This window comes from Arvicanthis niloticus, chromosome 23 (genome assembly GCF_011762505.2).
Source record: "Arvicanthis niloticus isolate mArvNil1 chromosome 23, mArvNil1.pat.X, whole genome shotgun sequence".
Lineage (NCBI taxonomy): Eukaryota > Metazoa > Chordata > Mammalia > Rodentia > Muridae > Arvicanthis > Arvicanthis niloticus.
Genome location: NC_133430.1, coordinates 15360558 through 15386653, shown reverse-complemented (window position 1 = coordinate 15386653; position 26096 = coordinate 15360558). Strand labels below are relative to the sequence as shown.

Genomic DNA, 26096 nt, shown 5'->3' with positions numbered 1-26096 from the left:
TTCCAAACCCAAAAGGTCATTTGGTACCCACAGTCAAGCAGGAGTTGTGTTCTGGGTTCTTGACTCTCCTCTCCTCCCATGGAAATCCACAGGTCTTGTAACAGGAAGAACACTGCATGCTGGATAGCTCGGCACTGCCATTTCACTTATGGTATTGCAGATGCTATCGCTTCTTCTAAAATCCACATCCTGGTGAAGTGACCAGAGAACAGAAGCTGCCTTCCACCCTGCTATGCCTTCCTTTCCTCCCAACCCCCACCACTTCCTGACCCTACACTGCCTCGAACTTCCTTAGTCATCTCTGTTCTAGGCCTCAGCTCAGCCTTGCTATGGGTTAGTGTCTTGAGCCGCTGCCCTTGTCCAGAGAATAGAGGATCAGGATTTTTAAATGTAAAGTATCTCTTACTGATCAAGGCTTTCTTTTCTGTTTTGAAACGTTGAATGTGGCTGGCTAGGCATTTTGTGTTGTTTCTTATATGGTAGCCAAATGGCACTTCTTAGGGACCAATACATTTTTAATTCATCCCTTGAGGAATAAAGGAGGGGCACTGTTGTCCTGGAAGATGGAGAGGACAGAGCTGTCTCCTCGGGTCTTGGGGCCGTCGTTCACTGGTCTTAGCTTCCATGTTGAGCCTGCTCCTATTCATTCTCCCTTAAAGAACAATCCAGCCCCATCGTCTCAACTCTGGCAGGATGACACCTCCACACTTACAGCTCCAGACCCAACCTATGCCCAGCTCCTGGCCTGTGTTCAACTGTGACTTGGCATCTCTACTCAGATGGTTCACGGAAGGCTCAGAGTTCACAAGGGACGATGAATTCACCATCTTCTCAATCCAGGAAGGACGGTCCTTCCTGACGAGGCACATGATCCTGCAGTAAGCCATACACTTCTTCCTAAGGTTAACTCAGCAGCCTCCCACCGGCTTCCTGTTTCCCCATGTCTCCCTTCAATGTCTCTTCCTCATACAGCAGCCTAAAGAAGGCGTACCTCACCTCCGTTCCACATCCTCCAGCGGCTTCTTGTCAATGATGGCTTGAACCTTAATCTTTTCATCATGGCTTTGCTAAATATGGCTTCCATTTCAGTCACTTCCCTTGTAGAGAACAATCTAGAAACTTCTTGAAGGGTAACAGAACTCCTAGAGCTAGTACGAAGTGTGAGAACTTCGTAGGGGAAGATGGATGGGTTACGGGATGTGTGTTAGGAGGGAAGGGAGGGGAGTCAGCTCTGTTACCTAACAGCTGCACCTCAGAAACAGTGTCATTAATTCCCATAAGCCCTGGCATCTCTCACGCCCTCACTCCCACCAGAGAACGATGAGCAGTGGGGTGGAAACGTCAGAGCTGGTTAATCCCACAGGGCTTACAGGCGCAGAAAGCATCTTAGAGTTGAATAGGAAGATAAACTGCTTTGCTGCTATACGGCCCAGAATGTTCTCAGAGATGAGATGAAAATCCTTTGTGTATTTCTGACTGTGAAGGAATCCAGGTCCTGGCTTCAGGGAGGAAGGAAGGATTAGACTTCACTCGGTGAACGGTGACGGTGATTTGTTTGTGTTTAAAGCCCCATGTGGAGTTATCTTGCCTCTTGTGAAGATACTGACGGGTGGGCATTTAGGAGTAATGAACTCCAATAAGGTCAAAGCAGAAGCATGGAGAGAAAGGAATGAACAGGGGTGGGGGGGCATGGGGGACTTCTTTTATATCTCAAAAATAGTGAAAGAATTCGGCAGGTCTCTGTGTCACAGGTTCATGCCATGACTGAGCCAAGAACTGGAAAAAGACACTGTACTTTGTAGAGGTCTTTGCTCTTAGAAGATTGTGGGGTACATGCTATGGGGCTCCAGTTCTCTGCTCTGAGGTAGCTAATAACATTACTTCCTGTGTGTTCCCCATCACCACTGAATGGACTTCCTGTGGGCTCCCTTGAAGTGTCCTGCAGAAACCACACCCTGATTCCACAGGTTCCATCTCTGCTCAGGCCCATTTCTCTTACTTCCTTCTGCTTCCTCGTGGGGACACTGCCTTTGTCCTCACATACTCCTGAACCATCTCAGCTCAGTTCTACCTCTAGAATGAACCAGGCAGGATGACTAATGAAAAACATAAAAACACTGTGGGCCACATAGACTGTGTGGGTCTAGTGTGGGGCAGTGCCATGGACACAGAACAGGACAGGAAGCCCGCTAAACAGTTTCCTGTCCTCTAGCCCAGCTAAAGTCAATGACATGGCTGCCCTGTGCAAAGCAACACGTGATAAGCCCTGTGGTCTGTATTCATGAATAGACAGACCCACTACATACCTTCCTTCAGGCCAGTGGAGCAGCAGCCCCTCAGAGATGCTAAACTCTGGCTCTCTGGACCAGGCCTTGCATATTTGTTTTGACAAGTAGTAGGGGTGTGTGTATGTAAATAGTTCATAAATCAATCCAGATTAGCCCCGGGGCTAGCATACAGAATCATACAACAGTGTGGAACTGAATCATCAAAAGACATAGTCAAGACCTTCCCCAGCAGACAACAAAGTGGGTAACCAGAGAGTATTCCCCTGAAAGGAAAGATTTGACTCCGTGGAGCACCAGGTGAGGTTGTGAAATATGGCTACCTGGAAGGGAGGCTTGATGGGTAGGAGACTCACATTTTGTGATGAATGACACTTACCATAGCTCTGGCTGCTGCCCACTCTGTGCCAGGGGCACTCACCCTCCAGCCCAAATGCCAGGAAATAGCCATCCCCACGGTTTCACACACACCCAGAGAGCACTTGTCATCGTGGTGAAGAAGTACTATAGCAAAATCAGCTCAAGTGAGAGGGAGGAGGGTGAAGGAGGAAGGCCCTGCTCCCAGGGCTGGCGGTTCAGGTGAACCCTTGTTCCCTGAATAAGGAGAAAATGAGGAAATAACTAATAATAGGTGCACGGAGGGAAGAAGCACGGAGGGGAGGGAGCACAGAGGAGAGGACCTGCCAGGAGGGGAGGACCTGCCAGGAACAGCAACAATTCCACAGCCTTGCCCAGAAGTCCAGTAAGACATTTCTAACTGGTCAACCTAGTATTTCCACTGCACACTTCCCAAGATGGGGAGTGGGAGGTGCCCCGGCAGAGAAGTATCCAGAAAGGACTGTGTCCTTTCTCTGCACCTGGTAGACTACAGCTTGGGTACCATGGGCCAAGAGCTTTCCAAATAGTCTAGCCCAAGACATATGAGCCTTCACTGAGATCCTCTGAAAGGGACAGGGGAGGACACAGATGCCACTGCCAGGCCATCACAACTGGTTCTGGTAAGCTCCAGAAAGGCCCTAGGGTCTAGCAGATGACATCCCCTCATGCAGCTTGACCATATTTCGAGAGAACAGAGGGCAGTGTTAATCAAGTCTCTAGAAACACGGCTGCAAACCAGGCCAACAGCTTATGGGATTCGCTTCTCTTCTCTCCATCCTTCTCCATATCTTCTTGCCTCAGAGCATCCAGAGCCTGAGCGCCCCGCACTGCTGTCTTTTTTCCTGCCTTGTTATTGTTTTCTTTCTTATCTTCTTTCTAACAAACCCTTGGCTATGATGCTTACAGACTGTGGTGGTCCATCCTCACTGCCAACCTGATGGGACTTAGAATCACCATGGAAACATACCTCTGGGTGTGTCTCCCTAAAAGGAGGCAGCACCATGCTATGGACTGGGATCCAGAACTTCAGGAAAGATGAGCCAAGTACTGACACTTATGTCTCTCTGTTTCTTGACACCTGTTTTACGGTCCTGACCCTACATCACTGCCACGATGAGCTGTATCCCTTCAAGCTCCAAGTCCACATAAGGCCCTTTCTCTTTTCTTGTAGGGTGTTTGGAGAGAAAAGTAACTGGTGCACAAGCATTCTTGAAATCTCTTCTGTGTCTTCAGAAACTACTACCCTCTGAGGTGACATGGGACCCTGCCCTGGGCCAGGCAGCTCCGAGGATTCTGGTCCCTGGTTCCTAGGGATGCAGTTGGAGACAATCCAGTCTGTGCTACCTGATCTCAGCATTTAACAGTGGTGACAGATTCTCAGCCTCACTTGGGGTCCCTGATGTCCCCACCTAGAAGGTGTGGAAGCCACTCCCCCTCTTTTGACTGTGCCACCACCAGATCACACACAGGCTGCTAAGTTCAAGTCAGGATAGAATTGGCCTGTTTTAGCAGGAGGGTCTGACTTAGCTCCACTGTCTTGGACCACCATGACATGCCCTCTAATTGATTGCAGCTGTTCTCTCTGCTCCCTGCCTTGTCCCTGTCCTTCCCCAGAGTATGTCTCATCAGCACCTGACTTGCTCAAGTACATACAACAGGTTCCCAGCTAGAATCCAAACCCTCCCAGTGCCATTTGGTTCCAGGGCCATCTCCTCTCCCCTGGATCAATGCAACAGCTCCTGACTTGTCTCCCTGTGTCTGCTCATCCTCCCCACAGCAGAACAGTGAGAGAGATCCCACTGGGAGCAGGTAAGACAGAGGTCCCTTTGGGCACCATCTCCACACCCTTATAGTAGGTCCACGGACCCCGCTTTCTCTGTCTCTCTCCAGCCCCCATTTCCCATGCACGTAGACACTCTGGGTCTTAGGCTACTGTTTAGACACTCTGGTGAGTCTACAAGCTCAGGCCTCAGCCCTGGCTGCTCTCCTCAGTCCCTCTCCAAGCTTTCCTTCTCTCAGATGCTATCCTCTCTTCCAAGTGACCCGGCCTGCCCTACGCAGCTCCCCCTCACCCCACAGACCTGCTCTCTGTAGGACACCTGCGGCAGTCTGGCTCATAGGCTTAGCACATTGATTGCTTCTGGTGTTTATCCCCTGCCAGAATGTCAGTTCTGCATCCATTTTGTCCTAGAGCATATTTCAAGTTCTGAAGACATGTTTAATAAAATGTTTGAATGAGTGAAAGTTGGCTTGTCCCCAAATGTCCTCCCTCAGGCTCCTCAGGGCCTAACCTTAGAATGTCTATTAGCGTGTGCCTGTAACAATGCTGACCAGAACATCTGGGGGCCTTAAGTGGTCCTGACCACACCCCTGCTCGCTCTCTTCCCATTGGCTAATGCTGTCCCCAGTCTAGGTTAGTATATCTCCCTAGGGCCCAAATATCTCCCCAAAGCCAAGTACATCCCTCCCCGTCTTCTACGCCCTCAGGAGCTCTGCCTTCTCCTTGAAGTCTCTGGGTTCTGCCAACTCCCATCACTGACTTCCATGGCTGGCCCCTGAGTGGAAAGATCCACTTGTTTGGCCCCAAATGCCACCCCCCTCCCTTGTTTCTCTCCACACACACGATATTCAGGATCTCTGACTTCAGATGCCTGAGGGTGAATCACGGGAGGCAGTATATGCTCACCTTGTGGCTGCTCTAGCAAGAACTTCCACCCTCAGCTCCTGCCTGCCTTCTGGTTCCTGTCCACATGCTTGGTGCATCCCTCAGACTCATGCCCCGACTCCTAATCCTCGTGAACCTCAAGCCCTGTCTTCACTTCTCCTCCCTCCAGTCCTCTCCTCAGTCATCTCTGTGGCTCTCGTCCCATTATGAATGGCTCCCACACCCTCCTCCTGAGTGACAGTTGAGGCATCTGCCTCAGTGTTAGACTCATGGCCTCTTCAAGGCTCTGTGACAAACCTGGAGTTAGACCACTGTTGTCTCCCTGCTCCTGTCCAAGAGGCACTTGATCCCACTGGGAGTTCTTCGCTCTCCCTACCATGGCTATTCAGACAGCCCCAAACCCTGGCCCACTACCTCCTCTCTGAGTTTTGCCTTCAGGCCCTGCCACCCAGCTTGTGTTCACTGTACTTCCTGTCCCATCCCTGTTAGGGCACCTCTGCCCTCTTCCATGGCCAGACTTTATTTGAAACTTGTTTTCCTATCTCTGTCTGTTTGGTGACTCCTCCAGGTGACCTGCTCCAGTCAGGAGCCTTCCTTCGGGCTACCTCTGGATACAGGCGTGCACTCTGAGTAAGTAGCCTGCCATTCCTTCGTGTGTAGCCTGCCTCTGCTGTCATAGACATCTCAAACTCCATCTGAGACAAAGTATAATCCCACGAACCTTCCCTGTGGGGTACTCAGAGACTCCCCACTGTGCCATCTTCAACCAGTGCCCACAGATGAGACACTTAGTAGGCTAAACTAGTGGCTTCATCCTGGACACAAGTGGGGCATCCTAGGTGAAATTTGTAATAACATTAATGAGCTGACACACTGATGGGACCCCTCCTTTATCCCCTATGACGGGTGTTATCCTAAGCATTGTCTTGACTCTCCCAACTGCCCATGGGTACAAATGAGGTCCTTGCGGCTGTGATGTGTCAGCTGGTTCTAAATCACTGATGCTGGGCAGCAGAATGCGGATCCTGGGCATGGCTTGAAGTTTGTAAGCAGATCTGTTCTTGCTTTAAGCGTGGTGCTTCACACATATCCTCTCCTAATTATCTATTGTTTTGGGGAAACCAAGTCATCACCCAAGTTTCCAACTCCAGCACCCCTTGCTTCCTAGCACCCCTTGCTGCATCTGGGCCACCTGTGAATGTCAGCTCACACCTCCTTTCCAGCAAGCGCTCTCCTTAAGCAACGTGTTCTTTTGGTTTCGATCCTAATTGATTATTTCCTCTTCTAATGGATTGGTTTCCAATTTGCCTTCATTCGTAACTTAAAATGAGGATACGGACAGAAAAACAGAACACAGACTGAAGCAGATAAAACAAGACGCAAGTCATCTGCATCTAGGAGTGTGTGTCTTGCTTCACACTTCCCAGTAGTGTGTAAAGAGGGAACCGGGCCATTTTCATGGCCACATTTGCTACAGATTCTGAGAGATCGGTTTGCCATGCCCGTTCTCTGTGCTAAGCTGTGAAGGCAATGGGCTTGAAAACTGGATGAAAGCAAGACACAGCCTCAGTGCCAGCATCCGATGTCTACTGTCCTTGGGAACGTTCCAGACTTGTGAGACCTGGGGTCTGGTCCTAGATACCTCATTGACGGCAACTTTGAGAGGGTCGCTTGATCCCTCTGAGCATGTATCTTCTTGGGGTCAGGCTTGCTCAGAAAAGAGGGACCAACATGTTTTGGTGATATGATGCGTTAGCCTCTCCCCACCGGGGTGTCAGGAACAAGTGATACCTAACTGCCACTTCAGAGTCAAGGCCACATCTCCCTCTCCATCCAGCAAACACACCTGGATTCCAGCCTTGGCACAGGTTTGACCCTTCAGACACTGCAGAGTGTGGTGCGGGAGCGTGCTGCATGGAATTCAGCAGATGTTTAACGAACAATTTGTAGGGAGGCCTCAGGTCTCAAGGAAAATAAATTCATCTACACCCAGAGGGAACCCTGGCAGAAATCTCAAAGTCTGTTTTCCCCATTGAGAGCTAAACAAAAGAAACCAGTCTGCTGGCCTCGATACAGACAATTTATCAAGCTCCGGGACCCACGAGGAAACAAAGGAGACATAAGGAACAACTGATTAATTTGAAGGATCACGCTGGCCTGTGCTTGTCACTGCCCAGTGCCTGGACCTCAGCAGGTAGGGTCAAGGAAAAACAAAAGAAGAAATGATGGAGTCAAGTTTTTCAGCCCACTGATGGGCATCGAGGAATGAGCCTTGACGATCTTAGAAACTTATCTGGGTGTAGCACCATGCCTGGGATGCCCTGGGCTGAATGTAGACCAAAATGTGAGAGTTGGCCCACTTTACAGATGGAAAAATAGTGTCTAAATCATACAACAAATTTGCTAAAGTAAGATTTATACTTAGAAAAAATCCTACTTATGGAGAGTGGGCGGCTCACTAAGGAGGCAGAGCCAGGCCCTCATTCTTGTTTTGTTTTGTTTTCTCCCACAACTACCTTTAGATGTAGAAAATAGGAACCCAGAGAGGCAGGGTGACCAAGATACTGCTAGAGCAACCCAGAGCCCAGCTGGCCTCCAGGTCCCACTTCAAAAAACAGGAATTTGGATCAGTGACAAGAGGAAAGCAGTATCTTCAGCAAAAGAAGAAAAAAAAACCAGGAATCTAACTATAGACTAAATAATAATAATAATAATAATAATAATAATAATAATAATAATAATAATAATAATAAAAAATAATCTAAGTATAGACTAAAATGTGAGAGTTGGCCCACTTTACAGATGGAAGAATAGAGTCTGAACCTGGGAAGACCAACTCTGTGTCAATACAGAGTAGGAAGCAAGATGCTTTCCAAGTCACACAGCCCTTGGGTGTTTGATACCCACACTCCATCAGGTGATCACTCCTCGTCCAGCCAAGGCTGAGGTAGGTGGCATCTATGGACCTCCGTGGGGGACCTTGCATCCCTCACAGAAGGCAAGGTGATAGGGAATGAGTTTATCTGCTGTGCCCATCAGCTTTGTGACCCAAGGGCAAGCAGACGACGTTCCCCTCACATTTGTGACCCAGGAGGACTCTAGTTTGCTTGTGAGGAAAACTTTTGCCGTTCAGAGGTTCAGTGGCGCTAACCTTGTGTTGATGCTGAGGAATTCAGAGCTTAAGATGAAAGCAGCTAAAACACAGGAGGAAAAAAATGGTCCCTGCTTCTTCTTGGACCCACCTGATCTTCAGCACCATCTTACTTTGAAATTACAAACAAGAAGAGGGTGCAGTAAGTGGCATCCTCCACCCAGTGACCACTCAGAGCCCAGCAGCATCCCTGCATCCTCTACCCAGTGACCACTCAGAGCCAGCAGCATCCCTGCATCCTCCACCCAGTGACCACTCAGAGCCAGCAGCATCCCTGCATCCCTGTCTCCTAGCTCAGGCACAACATTGGTCTTCTAGAATGGTCTCAGATCTGACTAAGTTAGCTCAGCACTGCTCACCTGCCCCTAGCCCAGTCCAGCTACCATCACTACCATCGCTATCTTGACACAGTATCAGCCTTGTCCCTAAGCCCTGAGCTCTACTCTACCCTTTTCCCTCACTTCCGTCCACAGCAGAGGTGAGACCTTACCCTCTACATCAGTGGTTCTCAACCTTCCTGATGCCATGAGTGACCCTTTCATACAGTTCCTCATACTGTGGTGAACCCCATCCATAAGATTATTTTTGTTGCTACTTCGTAACTGTATCTTTGCAACCGTTATGAATTGTAATGCAAATGTCTGTGTTTTCATATGGTCCTTGGCAAACCCTTGAAAGGATCATTCTCCAGCAACCTGGGGGTCGTGACCCACAGGTTGAGAACCTCTGCTCTTGAGGCTCCCTGCTTCTTCTAGATGCAGTCCAAGCTCCCTCCTGATGCTCTGTGTAGCCTGCCACTGCCTCTGCAGATCACCCCTTTCCCCCATGACTATAAGGCCCCTCCTGTTTGCCACACTCTGCAGTCAGCCGCCACAATGGCTTCTCTCACAGCCCAGGCGCTCCCCACACGACGACCTTGCACAGACTGCTCCCTCTGATAAGAATGTCTTTCCTCCCATCTCAGCTTCCTCCTGTCCTTTAGTGGGCATTCAGCTTACCTGTGATCTCAGGTTCTCTAGTGTCGGTGGCCATCTGCCATCCCTTCAGAGCACAGCACACACACACACACACACACACACACACACACACACACACACACCATCTTCCTTTTCCTGCGCCCAGCCTCTTACATCTCTCTCTGTTCCTCTTCCCATCCCATGCACAGACACAGTAAACCATAAGCTCTGTGGCTGCGGGAACCCTTTTGTCCTGGTCACTGCATTCTCAGAGCCCATCCTATGCCTGACGCACAGAAGGTCCCCAAATGTATCTGAGAAATAAACTGCTCAGGACCACAGTGTGTCCAACATGGGCTAAAGAGCTGGAGCTGCCACTAAGGACCCAGCAATTGTGCATGTCCAGGCAAGAATCCAAGCACTTAGCGAGTCAAATACACACTTAAAATCCGGGATGGTTGCTGCAAAGGAAAAGGAATGACCAAAGAACACGTGCCTATCGGACAGCATGGCCACTAAACACACCACGATGTCATATGCCTGTAATGCCAGCACCGAGGAGGCAGAGGCAGGAAAAGCATGGTTCAAACCTAGCCTGGGCTATGGGCAGAGGCTAGCCTGAGCCTATCTAAAAAAAGGGGGGAGGGCTTGGGATGTAGCTGGGTGAAGGTATTTGTCTGATATGTGCAAGGCCTGGACTCCATCTCCAGCACTGCAAATGCAAAAGTTGTGTACCCACGCACGTGTGGGCACGAAGAAAAGGGGGAAAGTTGAATTATCTGACCTTATCTGACCCTCCTCAGGGAGAGGCAAGATCTAATCCTTGCTCCTTGATGAGTCAGTGCTGGCCACTTGGTTCCACGGAACAGAACACAATAGTCATACTGTTATAGCTGTTCTCAGCCACACTGTCAAAAAGAGCACAGCTTCTGCCTGCCTTGCAACCCTGCAACCTAGCCTCCATGTTGTGAGGAAGCCCAGACCGTGTGGTGACATTGTGTGCAGGTGCTCCAGAGCATGGCCCAGCTGAGGGCCCTGCCAACAAGTGACCAAAGCCAATATCAACTGGCATACCCAAGAGGGGATGTCTTTGAATGACCCAGCCGCAGGCAGTTCACTACAACTTCATAAAAGACACATGGGGAGAGCTTCCTGGCAGGATTCAGTTCACCCTGTAATTGGGGACGGGGAATGAACAACCCTTCTGTGGGTCATCTATTGAGGCAGCTTGTTCTGTAGCCATGTGAAAGCAGAATAGGGCAGGGTGAGGTGAGATCTGTTTGAATTAATGTGAACTCCTCAGAGGTGGGCAGGCCCTTCCATCTAGGCAGCATGGAACATGTAACTTGCCCTTTCTGAAGCTCTGGTCTTTGTAGAGAAACTAAGGATACTGTCACTTATTACAAAGGAGTGTCTGAGGGTTCGCCGAGCTCCTGAGGACCGTTCAGAGGGAGCACTCCAGCTGAGCATGGTGGTGCCTGTCTGCAAACTCATTACTGGGAAGACTGGGAGGAGCTACAGTTCTAGGCCAAACTTTACTACAATGGGAGACCCTGCCTCAAAAATAAAATATTCTATAATATTCGCAGCTTAATTAAATCTTTTTTTTTTTTTTTTAAATAATGCATGGCTCTTGGTGCATAGGGGCCAAGTGACCCTATCCCCAGCTGTACCACTGACGTGTGGCCTTTAGGGGAGTCACTTAACCTCTCTTCTGATTTTTGTAAGAATTAAACAAAGGCAGAAGTAAAATCCATCCCACTGCTTTGAAGTCCTTGGGCTCTGTTGGCACACCGGCTCATGCCTCTGCTCTGCCATAGCTATTTCTGGCTTGTCTGCCTTGAAGCTGGTCTCAAAGTGTCCTTCCTTGAGGGCTGGTATACAGTTCTTCCCATGGCCTGAGAAGCAAGCTCAGGTCCTCTATTCTGGTGGCTGTCATGGGCTTTGCCTGTGTACTGTCCCCAATACCTTCTAGAAATGCCATCATAGAGGTGGAGTGGGGACCCCGTGGGGACCCCGCTTTACTCTGAGGACTGTCCTAGAAGGGATGTGAATGAATGGAATTCTCAGAGCCCCCTTTTTTTGTGGGCCCCGTTTTTTGTGGAATCTACCCAGCTGGTAAGAGCCCACTCCATCCCAAGTTTATTCTCAGCCAGATTCCAGAATCTACCAGCGGCCTGTTTAGGCCACTGTTGGTCTAATGGTTAGTGGCCTAAGATTACTACAACTAACAGTCTTAATAATTCCTTTTTGAGTCAGGGTCTCATGCCTCCTCGGGGCTAAAATTACGGGGAAAAATCATCACTCCTGCTATAACCTAAATAAAAGTTTTATTATATTTATTTCTCTCTCCCTTTCTCTCTCTCTCTCTCTCTCTCTCTCTCTCTCTCTCTCTCTCTCCTTCTCTCTCTTCTTCCCTCTTTCTCTCCCTCCCTCCCTCCCTCCCTCCCTCCCTCCCTCTTTCTCTCCCTCCCTCCCTCTCTCTTCCTCCCTCTCTCCCTCCCTCCCTTTCTCCCTCCCTCCCTTCTTCCCTCCCTCTCCCTCCCTCCCTTTCTCCCTCCCTCCCTTCTTCCCTCCCTCTCCCTCCCTCCCTTTTTCCCTCCCTCCCTTCTTCCCTCCCTCTCTCTGTCTCTCTCTGTCTCTCTCTCTCCTTCTCTCTCCCTCCCTCCCTTTTTCTCTCCCTCCCTCCCTCTCTCTCTCCCTCCCTTTCTCCCTCCCTCCCTTCTTCCCTCCCTCTCCCTCCTCCCTTTCTCCCTCCCTCCCTTCTTCCCTCCCTCTCTCTGTCTCTCTCTGTGTCTCTCTGTCTCTCTGTCTCTCTCTCTCTCATTCTCTCTCAGTATGTGTGTGATGATTGGTCATGGTGATGTAATATTGTGGAGGTCAGAGGACAACATGCAGGGGCCATTTTCTCTTTCTGCCTCGTGGACCCTGGGGATCAAACTCAGGATATCAGGTTTGGCAACAAGCACCTTTCCCATCCCACCAGCCTAGCCTTCATGTTTCTTATAATCTGCCACTGAGTGGGAACTGGGTCCCAGGCTCTCCACAAGTTCACTTGACATAGAGACCATGTCATCCACATGTGGCAGGGACAGCTACTTGTCCTGGCTTACAGCAGCCCAGGAGCCTGTGTCACTCAAGTGGCTAACGAGCAAAGGCTAGAGGGCAGGAAAGCCAGGCTCTGAGTCACAGCTCTGTGACACCACCTTTGGGCTGCACAGAGTTCACCTAGGGTGGCCTGCAATATCTCCCGTCTCCACAGCAGTTCCTTCCCAGGTGAGAAAGCTGAGGCCCGGAGAGAGCTACAGTTGGCCTGGTATCACGGAGCTGAGGGAAAGGGCCTCCTGCTTCTCGAGTGGCCTTTGATTTAACTGTCATCATCTTGGACCTCGCTTTTCACAGTTCCCCTGTGACTAAGAATCAGCCTCATTTGAGAGTGAGGGATGAGTTCAGGTTGTTTGACCCCATAATGGGCTATTGAGTGAGGAATCCTGGGAATGAGGCCTAGCATATTCTTAAGACAGCTTCCCAGAGGCTTCTGAGGACCCTGCTTTGGGGACCCCTGTGGTACAGCTCACACATATGCCCAAAGAGTGATTCCCCCAGGCAGGTGCCCTTCGTCCTATGAGCAGAGGGTGGAGCAGGTTGGCAGCAAATGAACATGTTGTTCAAGAACCTTCCATGGTGTGCCAGGCATGGTGTTACATGTCTGTAATCCCAGCACATAGAAGGTTGAGGTGAAGGATCTCAAGTTGGAGGCTAGCCTAGACTACATACTGTTTCAATAAACTAACTCGTTCACTTATTCATCCACTTGCTCATGAGCTCGCTCTCTCACACATAAAGTTTGGTTTCACAAGAACTACGGCTATACGCCTTCCTCGCAGTGGGAAGGATGAGGGATGTTGGGACAGGGGCACAGAGCTGAGCCCTATCCTACAGAACACAAGGCACCTGTCCCCCGCATATGCAAATAAACACACCCTGAATGAGCACAACAGAAAACCATTTTTAAAATCACCTTGCCTTTGCCAAGGACCCAAGGCTGAACATTTTCCCCACCAAGAGACTTTGAGAGCTAAAGCCAGGAGAATCCTGGGGACACTGAGATGCACTGGTCACCCTGAGCAAAAGGAAGTGGCTGAATGCTGGTTGCACGGTGAGGGAGAGCTGTTCAGTCATGTGGAGACCACAAGGATCCAGAAAAGGTTTCTGATGATTGCTTCCACGGAGTCTGTGCCAACGGATGTCAGTCTCCCTAAGCAGTTTACTCCAGGCATATGTCCCCCTCCCTTGGGCCTTTGGGACATTTGCTCCCTGTCCTGTCAGCCTCTCACAGCCCCATGCTTTCCTGACTTCCTCCTCATATCCTGCCTCCTTCACTGACCATCTGGTGAAAGATGGAGACACAATCACAGACATTTCACATCTGAAATTAGAGTCATCCATGGCCGGCGCATAATCTCCTTCAGGGATCTTGTCAACCTTCAGCTGTAAGGCAGGAGCCCTCCTGTGCTGTGGTCAGGGATGAGGACCCTTCTGACCAAATAAAGTTTTCTGGACTTGGATGACCAGAGAATCCCCTTTGGAGATTGCCTGTCCCTTCCTCAGTAGCATCCCTTCAACCTCCGAGTCTAGCTGGCATCCTCAGACTGCTTCTTTCAAAAGTGATTTCCATTGGATGTGCAGCAAACACAGTGGCCTGGCCAGGATTCTGGAATATTTCTTTCCTGTGGGATGGCTCAGATTGTGTGTGTGTGTGTGTGTGTGTGTGTGTGTGTGTGTGTGTGTGTGTATGTCAGTGTCAGTGGTGACATGGTCAATCCATAAGCATATTTTCTAGATGAAAGACCTGTAATGTTGAGGGAATCCTGGAACTTTAGCCACAGGAACAACGAAGGGTTAAGAGAGAGACCAAGACTGAAAGGCAGACACAGAGAAAGAATCCCAGACCATCATCCTCTGAATCCATTAATCTCAGATCTGATGCTACAGTGTTCTGATTCATGAGCTTAAAGACTCCTTCTCTCTAACTTTTGCATTGTGTAAGTTACTTCCAGAAGTGTGTCTAGAAAGAAAGGGAAGAGAGAAGGCAGTGGTGGTGGGGAGATGATAAGGGCAACATGAAAACACACACACACACACACACACAGACACAGACACACACATATATGAAAATGCCATAATAAAAACTGTGACTTTGCTGTAAAAGGATCGTCATCAAACCCTTACTCTGTGATGGACCCTCCATGTTGTACTCGTGACCTGCCAAGTTAGCTATTCTCACTGATATGACAGCTGCATGGCCGTTATGGGGGTAACCAACCAGAAGGAAACTGGGTTTGGTACTTATAAAAGTGGTCAAAAGCTCATACTGTAGACCATGAGGAAGTGACCACTGTCATTTTGCTAAATGGATATTATCTATCAGCACAAGTGTCTTCGAAATATTTATGTATATGGTGAGGGAGAATTTTATTTGTTTGTTTGTTTGTTTGTTTTTGTTGTTATTGCATTGAGAATAAGTGTTGAAAGTCTGGCCCACAGTGAACTTGATTGCTTTCTCCAAGGATCAGAAAGAAGGTAAGAGCCAAAGGAAGGTATGCGGTGTTGTGGGATGCTGTGTTCCGGGCATGACATGCCTGCGGCACTCCTGGGAACTATAATTAATTGCATAAGACTGGGTTTGGCAATATTCTGTCAAGGACAAGGGAAGGGTCTCACAAAGTCCCACTCTTCTCTGAGGATCCATAGCCAGTTAGATTTGCTGATGGAGAAAGAGACATTTTCTTCAGTGGTGTAACCACTGGCAAGCTGCCCACACTCCTAGAAATAACCTCTCACCTATGCTTCTAGGAGTAACTATACGGAAGCTCACTGGGGCACCAACAAATAAGAGTAAAGGGTGTGAAAGGAGGAGGGTGAGAAGCCAGGTAGTGGGTCGGTGCAGACTGAGTGGAACGGGAGAAGGTGATAGAGGGTGATTAAGATCACAATCCATCACAGACAGAAGAGTCATTTCTGCGGCTTACAGCTAAGATACTGTTTTGAACTTACATCTATTCTCATCCAGAATCACCTTCCTGCCCACAGCTCAGCTCTGTCCCCTGTACCACACAGCACCCTCAACACCCCCCCCTCTATAGCACCCAGCCTGGCTTCATGTGTCAGAGAGGTCTGGACATCAAATAATCTCAAGACTCACCCCCCACACACACACACACACAATCTTGCCTGGCAGTTCAACCCTAACACACACTCCAAGTTTTTAAAAGAAGTTATTGTCTCTGAAGCAGGAGGTGCGATCGTACGCCATCTGCCTGCCTGACATCTCTGTAGGCTCATCACTGTCCCAAAAGACGGGCCTGTGTCCCTGCAGTACCATAGACCTTAGGCAGCACACAAACACACTGAAACTCTTACAGTTTGGATTCTGAATGTCCCCCAAGAGCCATGTGTTGACAGTTTGGTGCCCAATCTGTGGTGCAACTGAGAAGAGATGGGACCTTTAGGAGGCAGGGCCAAGTAAGAAGTTAGGTCATTAGGGCTCTGACCTTGAAGGATATATACTGTGACCCCAAACCTTTTCTTACTTCCTTCACTTCTTGGCTGCCAGATTACGAACAGGCTTCCCCCGTCATCCTCTTCCACCATAACAGGCTGTGTACTGATGCACATATCTGAAGCCCAGGGTCAAATAGCCATAACTGAATCCTCTGAGATGGAGTCTAAAGGAACCTTTCCTGTTAGTAAGGTGATTATGTCAGGTGTTTTGTTGCAGTGACAGAAGCTAAAACAAAATCTGTAACAGCAACGCTACCAACAACATGGCAGGCTCCTTTGGATTCCCTCATAAGCCTTATGATTAATATCTTAAAGGGCCAGCTTGTTTTCATCTGTTTGATTCTAGGGGCCCCTTCTATCTTAGCAAATGGTCCTGGTTTCTTGTCTATGTAGCAAAGAATCCTATGGAAACCAGGATGGACATACACAGAAAAGCGAAGGCAAATGAAAGGTAGTGCTTGGATACGGGGACCTCGGTGAGCCATCGTGGTCCATGAGATGGGATGCAGCTTGCTCACCCAGGCCTTGGAGACCCACAGGGCTGGAAGATCTGCCCCATTTTGACCCTGCTGTGATTTGGATGTCATTTGCCCCAGCAAAACTCCTGTTAAAACTTGGTTGGCTGCCAACACAGTGACACGTGGAGGTGGCATCTTAAAGAGGGATTAATGTCTTTCTCGTGACACCGGATGTGTTCTCTTGGGAACAGAAATGCTACAGAACAATCAGCTCTGGACAGCTTTGTTTCTGACACCTATGCATCTGCCTGCCCACCCTTTGACCCACTGTGGCATGAAACCGTGGGGGCTCTTACCAGATGCTTCCCCCTAGTCTTAGGTATTCCAGCCAACATAAAGCTTTTTTCTTTATAAGCTACCCAGTCTCTGGTATTGTCTTATAGCGACAGAAAATGGATCAAGACAACCCCACTGAAGACTGTGATACCCAAGATGTGCCTCATACAGTCCTATGTATGTCCTACGTATGTCGTAAAGTCCTACAGCCTTTGCCAGCCTTTGTTCATGCTAGTCTTTCTACTTGGATGTCTTTTTTGCACAACCTCCATATCAACCCAGGACAGTCCCATTTATCTTACAGACCAGGTTCTGCATGAATAGTGGGTCACGTGGCAATAATCCATCCATCCCCCCAGCCACTGCTTTCAAGAAACAGCTTCCACCCCAGGTTGAAGACAGCAGGAGGGCTAATTTGACATTTAGGGGTAGAATCTGGTCTAAGCACTGGGGGAATTTCCGGTGTCCTTGCCAAAGATTTCCATGTCTTTACAGGCCACACTGTGGGTCACTGATATGATGCCCTCTGTGGAGCTAGTGATCACAGAAGGACAGATTATGCCTCCTAGTCCAGGTGTGTGGCAACTCACGAGGAATTGAAGACTGTAACTGAATGCGGGGAGTTATCAGATCTCAGCACACGGACCTAGGGGCTAGTCGATGGGGTGAGAGGATGTCTCAGGAGGCGACATCTCCATGGACAGATGACAGTTCTTAGCCCAGGCAGATGGGGTTTTTTGGGATAAGCAAGCCAGAGAGCACCCAGGGATTGAAGATACTGAAGGATACCATCATGGTCCACGAGATGCTTGGTGGATTTTGGTTCTCACTTAAAACCTGCATCTGAGTGATCTCAGGCAATTCTAAGCTTTGCCCCAAGGGCTCTGGCTCATATAGATTTAAAGTAAGCAAGGAGACTGTAAGTAAGGTTATTTGGAGCTACACTCCCAGAAGCATAGGGTCACATGGAGCTGATAAAAAGGAAAGAGCCCACACAAACTTCAAAGATGGCCCTGCCCTCTGTATTTCCCACTGGGTGCCAAGAGGTTAGACACAGCCTGGCGGAAATTGAGTTTCATCAAGGTTATTTAAAACACACCCACACTTGATTCAGTGGAGACATGATCGTTGGTATGCTACAGGTCATACCAGGAGAGACTTATTTACAGCTAAGCCTCTCCTCGAAAGACCCCCAGGACCCACCACTTGTAGGCAGAGAACTTAACTATGCAGAAGTCAGGATTGAGGCCATTTCTGGGTTAAAAAAAAAAAAAAAAAGGTTTTTTTTTTTTTGTTTTCATGATTAGGCAACTAAATGGTTCAGAAATGCAGTCACCCAGGGAGGAGACAAGCCCAAGAGCTTCAGCAGGTTGGGTACAAATGATCAAAATGCAAGAGTGAATCTCGGCTCCCAGACCTTTGCCTTCGGCTCTACCCTAACTGCCTTCTTAAACAGGCATCGGAATTGAAAATTAAACTGCGTGGGTGGGGTATTTAAGATCATACAGAGCAGCTGCCCCCTTTAAAGATCTGGCCCTCGGAACGTTCCAGGCTGGGTCACTTATCAAATGGAGATTGACTTTTATCCGATTAACCGATGGAGAAGCATTCTTCTCCATTTTGCAGGAGCATTCTGGGGGAATAGCGTTCTGCAGACTGCAGGGGAAAGTTGGGTCTTGGCTTCTCTCCCGCTCGGCCAGTGGAAAATTACAAAGAAGGCAGAGCTGTCCTCCGTCTCCTCTCGTTCATCAGCTGTTCCTGGGCCCAGGGAAATATATAGAGTAACATGCCCCCCCCCCCAAACAAGCAAGCCAACAAACAATGAATGAGTCTTCACTTACCTGGGGCGGAGAGTAGTCTGGGAGGTGGCGGAGGTGGGGGTGGAGGGGGTAGAGGCGGTGGGGGCCGGCACTGGCAGATGTGTTGGCAGCTGTCAGTCACCTTAGAGCAAGACTTCTGGGGTTCAGCGTGTGTCACCTGCAGATATGGACACAGCCAAGAGATGTAAGAGGCCACAAGGCAGCTAGAAGCCAAGCTGAGCCTGCCCCCAGGTCCCTTCCAGGCCACAACCTGGGATTCTGGGTCACTGAGACCAAAGCAGGCAGAATAGATAGGAGTCTAAGGAGTTATTCCAAGAGAGTGGCAGCTGCTCCATCATCTAAGTCCCCAGACCCAAGTCTGTCTTCCTGAGACCACACGGGCTGAGTCTTTACCTTTCTAGTCACAAGTCCTTCAGCCTTTCTTTGTCTGTCTGGGGTACAGTCCTCCCATCTTGGAGAGGAGACCTACCTGACTGACCCTTTGTCTGCATCCCACGTGACCAATGGACAGAGTAACTAATCTCCTGGCGCTCTCTGTATAGCAGCTGAGTGCTTTGTGGGAAAAATATCTAACCCATCACCTCAATCCTTCCACTGACCCCCAAGTGTTTCCTTACTACTCAGAGGACCCCATGGCCCCACAAGCCATGGCTTAAGCAGCCCTTGGCAAGCTCTGTGTATCGTCCTGTCCCTTCCCTACCCTCCTGTCATCTTTGGCCATTGCGTATGTTATCCTGGTGGCTGTTCTGGTTTCCACCTCGCCCCTTGGTACCCCTCAGCTCTGCTTTCATTTCCACAAGCAGGGCGAATCTCCTTCTCAAAGGTTCCCTGGTACCATGGCTCACTTCTGCTGCTTAGTTCCAACCTGTCCTTACCTCAGGACTGTAAGCTATGCCAGGACAGGCCTTTCTATGCCTTGGCTTCCCTCTCATTATTAAAACCTGACACCCAAGGGAAGGGCCCAGCATTCACAGAGAGCTGGCTAATGAATGAACAAACATCAAAGACTGGACCAGAACCCATGCCTTGTCAGTCTGAGCCTGAGGTCTTCCCAGGGTGGGTCTCTGGTTCCTTATGTCAGCTAGAGACTATTGTGCTCAACAATACTTCCTCACTCCAGCTGTGTCCTGGAAACCCCTCTGGAAACTCTGACACATTCCTGCCTTTGCCTTTCCTACGACCAGTAAACGGAGACTTTTGCAGGGGAGCTGGGCCTGCAGTGTTTTGCTTTAGTCTCCCAGTCAAACAAAGATAAAGCCAGTCTGAGAACCATGGGTTAGATAGTTACCAGTGTCCCTCTATATGCAGAGGATTGTTAAGCCAGGAGCCCAAAGTTGGCTTCAAGACAAGAAGGAAAGAGTTGGGGACATGTTGCCTCAGTGAGAGGCATGATCAACTATTGTGGCTTCATGTAAGCATTTAGAAACACAGAATTCCAGTGTCCCTGCAACTTATTCCAGCCTGCCATTACAGTTGGGGACCCTAGAGTTCCTCTACTGTGTGAGGGAGGCTTCCAATGTGCTTGGTGGCACAACAGCTGCATAGTGGATGTCAGGGTGGCAATAAGAGGCTGGACCACTTTATAGCCCCAACTTAATATCTAAGAGGCCAACACAGGCTCTTTTGGAGCACCTCTTAGCATTTTTAAAGGGCCACTGACTATGTTTCTGACCCTGGAAACAGTCCTGTTTCCCAAGGTAAGGCTACACTGCTCACAGCATAAACTTCCTTCATTCCTGTAGCGACATGATTCGATTGTCAGAATCAGGGTAAACAGGCCAGATACTCTACCATATGTCTGAGCCCATACCCCAGTCTGGCCTGACTCCTGCCCTGTTCTGGGTCATCACTGTCTAAGACTCTGGGCTCAAGCATGCCCAGCCAAAGCAATTCCTTCCCCAGTCTCCCAGGCACACTGAATGGAACAGAGTTCAGGAGCGGCACACTGCTTTGACCTGGCCTGACACAATGACCTATTTTTTTTTTCAAGAGGGCACAAGAATGAAAACATATAAGAGTGTTTTTTAATATGATCAAATGACAGACAAGAAGATTGGGGACCAAGTTTCAGGGATGAAGAAGGAAGAAATGAGGATGTTCATTGCATCTTAGAAATCAATGGATCCTAGTCTCTCTCATGTGAAGGCTCCACTGAGACCCAAGGGAACACGGCTCAAGAACCTGTCCTCACAGAAGGACCAAGAAGGGGCTGTCTTTCTTGCCCAGGGGTGGGCTCTAGCTGGGGAGTTCTTATAGGCTGGTTGCACATGAGCCTATGATTGATAAGCCTCCCTCTATTGACCCCTTTATCCACCAGCAGGCTTCTCTTCACCCCTCAAAGCCCTTTCTTCCACAATCATCTGTGATAAGCTGTCCCTACAGCCAGACTTGGGCCTCTCTGCTCATTGTTGCCTCATCACCTTGGAAATATTCCTCTTTGAGGCAAGCACCCTGCTGTTTTATATTGTCTGTCCCTTCACACAAACTGTAAGTGTCTTGGGGCAGACAAGTAGATGGTGAGTGTTGTATTTGTCCTGAGCAGGTGAACATGTTAAGCCCTGCTAGGGACACGCTGTCATCCCTTTATGAGGTCGACAGATATAGGGCGCTTATTAGCCATACCACAGGCCAGACATGGGGTCAACAAGCTTGAAGGACACAGCCAGCATCCAATCCAACATTGTCCAGACTCAGTGACCACCTGACGCTTGTCTTGGTTGCTTTTTCTCATTTGTGGGACTTAAGGAAGGAGGACTTTAGTTTGACTCACAGCTCCAGGGAGAGCCCTTCATGTTGGGAGAGCCCCACCATCAGGAGGCAGATGTAGCTGATCAGAGTGTCCACAGTTAGGAAGCAGAGGGACATAAACATGGACAAGGAAAAACAGGGCTTTATTGAGAAGGGGCTGGAGGTCATTTGTGGGATGTCCTGGCAGAGAGTTTGGTTGCGTTTTGCCTACATCCTGAGGATATGAGTGAAGCTGGATTCGAGGTCACTTTGTGCTCTCACATCCAGTGTGGACGGTTCCTCCTAAACATACTCAGGATTTACCTCTGTCTCCACATTCTCTCTGTTACTGCCTTCCGCTGGCAGTAACCCAGTGTCTACTGGGTAGCACCTGCCTCTTACCTAGTATTGCCAGGGAAATTGCCTTGTTAAATTGAATTATGGGTAAACAGTATATCTTACAAATATCCCCAGGACGGTACAGAATAGACTTACACTAAAAGTGAACCCAGACTTGGCATATGTGCAATATGGCAGCCCTGCCCCTCTCCGTGTGCCTCTTTGCCATCTTGTCTTGTGCTTTGGAATCAGAATCTACCCTCCCTGCCGACCTAGGCTAAGATGTCTAAAGTGACAATCTGTGAAGGTGTCATATCTGACTTTGAACTCTCCATGTGCCTAGGAGTCCCAGAATCAAATCTCAACTTCAAGACAGTTAGGAGCTTGCCTCTCCTTCCCTCTCCAGGTCTTTCCATGCCTCATCCTTGCCCTTGGCTTCAGGCTGTTCCCTCTGTCAAATGTTTCACTGTCTGGCGTATCCAGAACTCTGTCACATCTCAGTGGTGGCACCTCTGTGGGAGGTTTTCTCCAAGCTCCAGGTCTGAGCCATTTGCTCCTCCCGAGAGCTTTTGCCTGGAATCATTTGTTCAATGACATCACCGGCACAGCCTGTCAGCGCCACAATGACTGGGACCACTAAGCCACTGGCTCTTGACACACAGCCTGTCATCTGGAAGTGCCCAGTAAAGGCTGCTGCTGGAAAGCGCAAGCCAAGGGAGCTGAGCTTCTACTAGGTCTGGGATAGCTTCCTGCCAGAGCACAGACACGCATAAGGCCAGATCCAAGACTGTCTCCCTAGCACTTGCTTTAGATAAGTGCCCACAAGCCATGATGGCTTCTGGCATCTTTTAAGCGAGCTAGGCCAGCACCACAGTGACTTGAGGAGACACACTCCTGTCACACCTAATAAATCTGCCAGCCTGTTATCCTCTTCCCTTACAAGAAAAGAAAATCAACCGAAGTGAACTTAGAAGAACCCTAAATCACAACAGACAGAGGAGAGGGGGTTAAGGAATGGCCCCTCCCACCCTTGGCAATTTAAATGACATTGGGCTTAAGCAACTCTTATCACCTTGCCACAGCCAGAGGCTTTCACCGATTTCAAGGGAAAAACTTGCCACATGAGGGACCCAGGTTTCTGGCCTCATCTAGTGGTCCATTAATCACACAGGATGGTTGCATCAGACCTATCCTTTACTCTCTGGGGGATTCTTAGGCAATGATGGCTCTGAGATATTTTTCTGTGTTTGGGAAACTCCAAGGGTCTGATGGATTTATTCTCTCCACTTAAAAGAAACACGTGACCTTATGAGCATGTGTGCTTCCTTCTCCTTCTGTGTCCCTCCCTGGATCCAGCTCTCCTGCTAAAAAAAAAAAAAAAAAAAAAAAAAAAAAAAAAAAAAAAAACCCAGACCCATGCACTGCCAAGCCCCCTTCCTTTCCTCCGGCTTCTCTACCCCTATCATCGGTAGATGAATTTTCCAGAGCTTCAAGCCAAGATCTGGCCCGTTCTATTTTACTCAAGGATTCTTTTCTAATTGATTTTCATGAGAATTGATTTGTATTGAGTCTGAGAATCTGAAACATGCATGCACAAAGGCTTCTGTAAACACTGCCTGGCTGTAGGACAGCGACATGGGGCTTTGCTTTGTTTTTTGTTAGTCCTCTGACGGGCAGGGCAGGTGATGGTGGCTCTTCTCTTTAGAGCCCTCTAAGGTACGTGGCTACTCCGTTGTCCCTGTCATCCCTCCTCTCTCCGTCCTAGCTGAAAGGTTTTGGGAAGACAGAGATCTAAGCACCTGAGTATACAGACAGGTGAACGCTGCAATGGGGCTCAACTGGAAGCTGAACAAAGGGACCTAGTCTCAATGGTGCAAGTGTTGAGAAGTGACAACCCTGACTCCTGACACAATGCACATTTAAACAAAGCAATCATAAGCCAGAGGCAGGCATGGCTACTAACCACGCTTCCTGTGGTCCAGGTGATGTACTAAGCAAACAAGAACTGACCCCATAACAAGCAGGAAGGCGAAACCCAGGATCAGAGCTTAAGTATGTTCCGTCACTCTGCTGGTAAAGGACCAAGCTGGGCATGGGGGTTCTGGGCAGGTCTAGGGGACATTCCATCCAATCACCTCTCTGCCTTGAGTAACTGGAGTTTGTGGGTACTTGGTCTCTGCCCTGAAGACTGGGATGCCAAAGGTGAGGGTTTGTCCTCAAAGCAGTCTTCACAGACTACGTTCTGCAGGAATGGTGTGTCACCATCCACCTCCCCTGCCACACTACTGACAAGAACCACAGCCCTTACCCCAGGTTGAAGACAGTTGGAAGGCTAATTTAAAGTTTAGGGGTTAAATCTGATAGGAAGACATCACTGTGGGATCATTCGGGTTTTTTTTTTTTCCTTTGTTATTGCTGTTGTTTGTTTGTTTATAAGTTCTGTTTTTTTCCCCCAAAAGCTGCAGTAGTGCTCAATCTGACATCTTAGTGCCTTCTAAGTGCCTTCCTATATTCAGTCCTGCAGGCCGCAGGCCACAACTGAGGCTCTTTATAAAGTTTCTTTCTTTCTTTCTTTCTTTCTTTCTTTCTTTCTTTCTTTTTTTTTTTTTTTAGGGTCAGTGCATGTTAGACTTGACCAGTTTTTCTTTCTCCTCAAATCTCCCCAAGGACCACTCAGTGGGTGGCTGTAGGGCGAGCTCTGAAGTGACCGACCCCCTTCCCAGGAGGCCTCTACCCGCTTCTCACCTGAACTAAACCCCAGAGTGGGTGCAGCGCACAGTGCAGCAGAAGTGAGGGCCAGCAGCAGCCATGGCGCAGCACCAGGTCCCGGAGTAGCATCTCGGCCCGCGGCGCCCACTGGTGAGCTAACTGCCAAGGGAGCAAGGCTTGAGTCAGGTGGACACTGCACAGGCACGGTAGCATCAATTCAAGAACCAACGCGGTGAGGACTCACTTGCCCTGCACTTTGGGGCACCTGCGCAAAGCAAGTCTTCATCTTCCTTCCAGCGCGCACACACTCGCTGACTCTCGGTGCTTCCCAGAACTCACACCCTACGTATCCTGGTGCACACCCCCTCCCCTTCAGAATGCTGCATGCACACCTTGATCCCATGCACACCTCCAGAAACATCCAAACACACTTACTGAACCTCGTACAACCCCAGAAACGGCCATGCACAACTCTGACTGGGAGTACGCTTCAAACCCATCGAGAATCACTCACTCGGCGCGCGCACGCACTGTGACCCCCATGCACCTCCACCGACTCCCGCCCGCACGCTCCTTGACTCTGCTTGCACAGTACCACCAAATCACTCGCTGCGTGTAGTCTCTCTGCCCCAGGGACTTCACTGCGCACACTGCCACATAGGTACCTCCGTGCGTGCCCCCATTTGCCGCCCAAACCCCAGCTCCTGTTCCCGGGCAGGCGTAGGTTTTCCTGCACTCCCCCATAACCGCCCGCAACCCTCCGATGCCTCACGCCACCTTGCCTGGTGGCGACCCCCACCGATCGTCGACACAGAGAAGGGAGGTCAGGGTTCCCCCCACAGCAGCTCTGTTCTCAGCGGCCGGACGGCCCCCATTTAAAGCCAGCCGCCTCCCCAGTCCCCCGCCCTCTAGGCGGGGCCTCCAAGCTCACCCTGGCGGCTGCGCGCGCGCTCGGGGGCTTCACTTGCAGAGGACGAGCGCGGGGCGCTGGAGCAAAAGTTTGCGCGCTGCCTGGGCCTCCAGGGCAGCTGATCTGGGGACCCGGGGCGCGGCGCGCTCGCACGGGGCTCCAGGCTCCACTTGGCCGCGCGCGGGCCGGGAAAGGCGGCCACCTCCGAGCCCGTTGTCCCGGTCGGGCTGCCCAGGCAGAGGGCGGGGAAAGTGTCCTCGGGTCCTCCGCGAGCCGGTCGCACGCGTCCTCCTTCAGCCCCGCCACGGGTCCCTGCGCCGCCCCGGTCCCCGCCCTTCCCGGTGGCGCCTAGCGGCTGCCCAGGGCGCAGGGTGCCCGGGGCCCGCGGGAGGCAGCGGGCGAGAGGCGCCGGCCCGGAGCACCCGCTCCAGCAGCAGGGCCGCGGGCGGAGGCGAAATAAATAATGCACGAAAAAGGAAAACAGACGTGAGCGGAGCCAGAGCCTCGCCCGCCTCCCTCCCGGGTGCGCTCCCGCCGCCCGCGCTCCCCGCTGCCGCGGCCGCCAGCGCCGCTGCAATGATTCCTCGTCTCCATCTAGCGAGGCTATTGTGTATTGGGCGCTTAATAATTTATTTATTCACCCTAGAGGCCGAGGACTCCCAGTGACAGTGGCAACCTGCTTCTGCTTGCCCTTCCCTCAAGTTCATCCCCAGGTTGCGGGGAGGTTGTAGTAAGGTCTGACTAGTGGGGACCGGGTCTGCACGCCATCTTCGTGGACGTCCCCTTTCCCCTCAGATT

At 50.1% G+C, this 26096-nt stretch overlaps 1 protein-coding gene across 4 annotated transcripts in view; it reads right to left on the bottom strand.

Annotated features, from left to right (window-relative positions):
* Positions 1-25863, bottom strand: part of Prima1 (proline rich membrane anchor 1) — a 50352-nt gene extending 24489 nt beyond the window's left edge. For 2 of the 4 annotated variants that reach the window (XR_013106638.1, XM_076921325.1), the window contains exons 1-3: positions 25320-25863; positions 24425-24547; positions 18635-18770 (exon numbers count right to left, since the gene is read on the bottom strand). Coding sequence is in view for 3 of the 4 variants with exons in the window: in XM_076921325.1 (XP_076777440.1) it covers positions 18635-18770; positions 24425-24517 (229 nt within the window). In the remaining variant the exon portion in view is untranslated. Of the gene's footprint in view, positions 1-18634; positions 18771-24424; positions 24548-25165; positions 25266-25319 lie in introns of those variants that run through there. The other 2 variants (XM_076921323.1, XM_076921324.1) reach the window with 2 other exon arrangements.
* Positions 25864-26096: the final 233 nt, after the last annotated feature.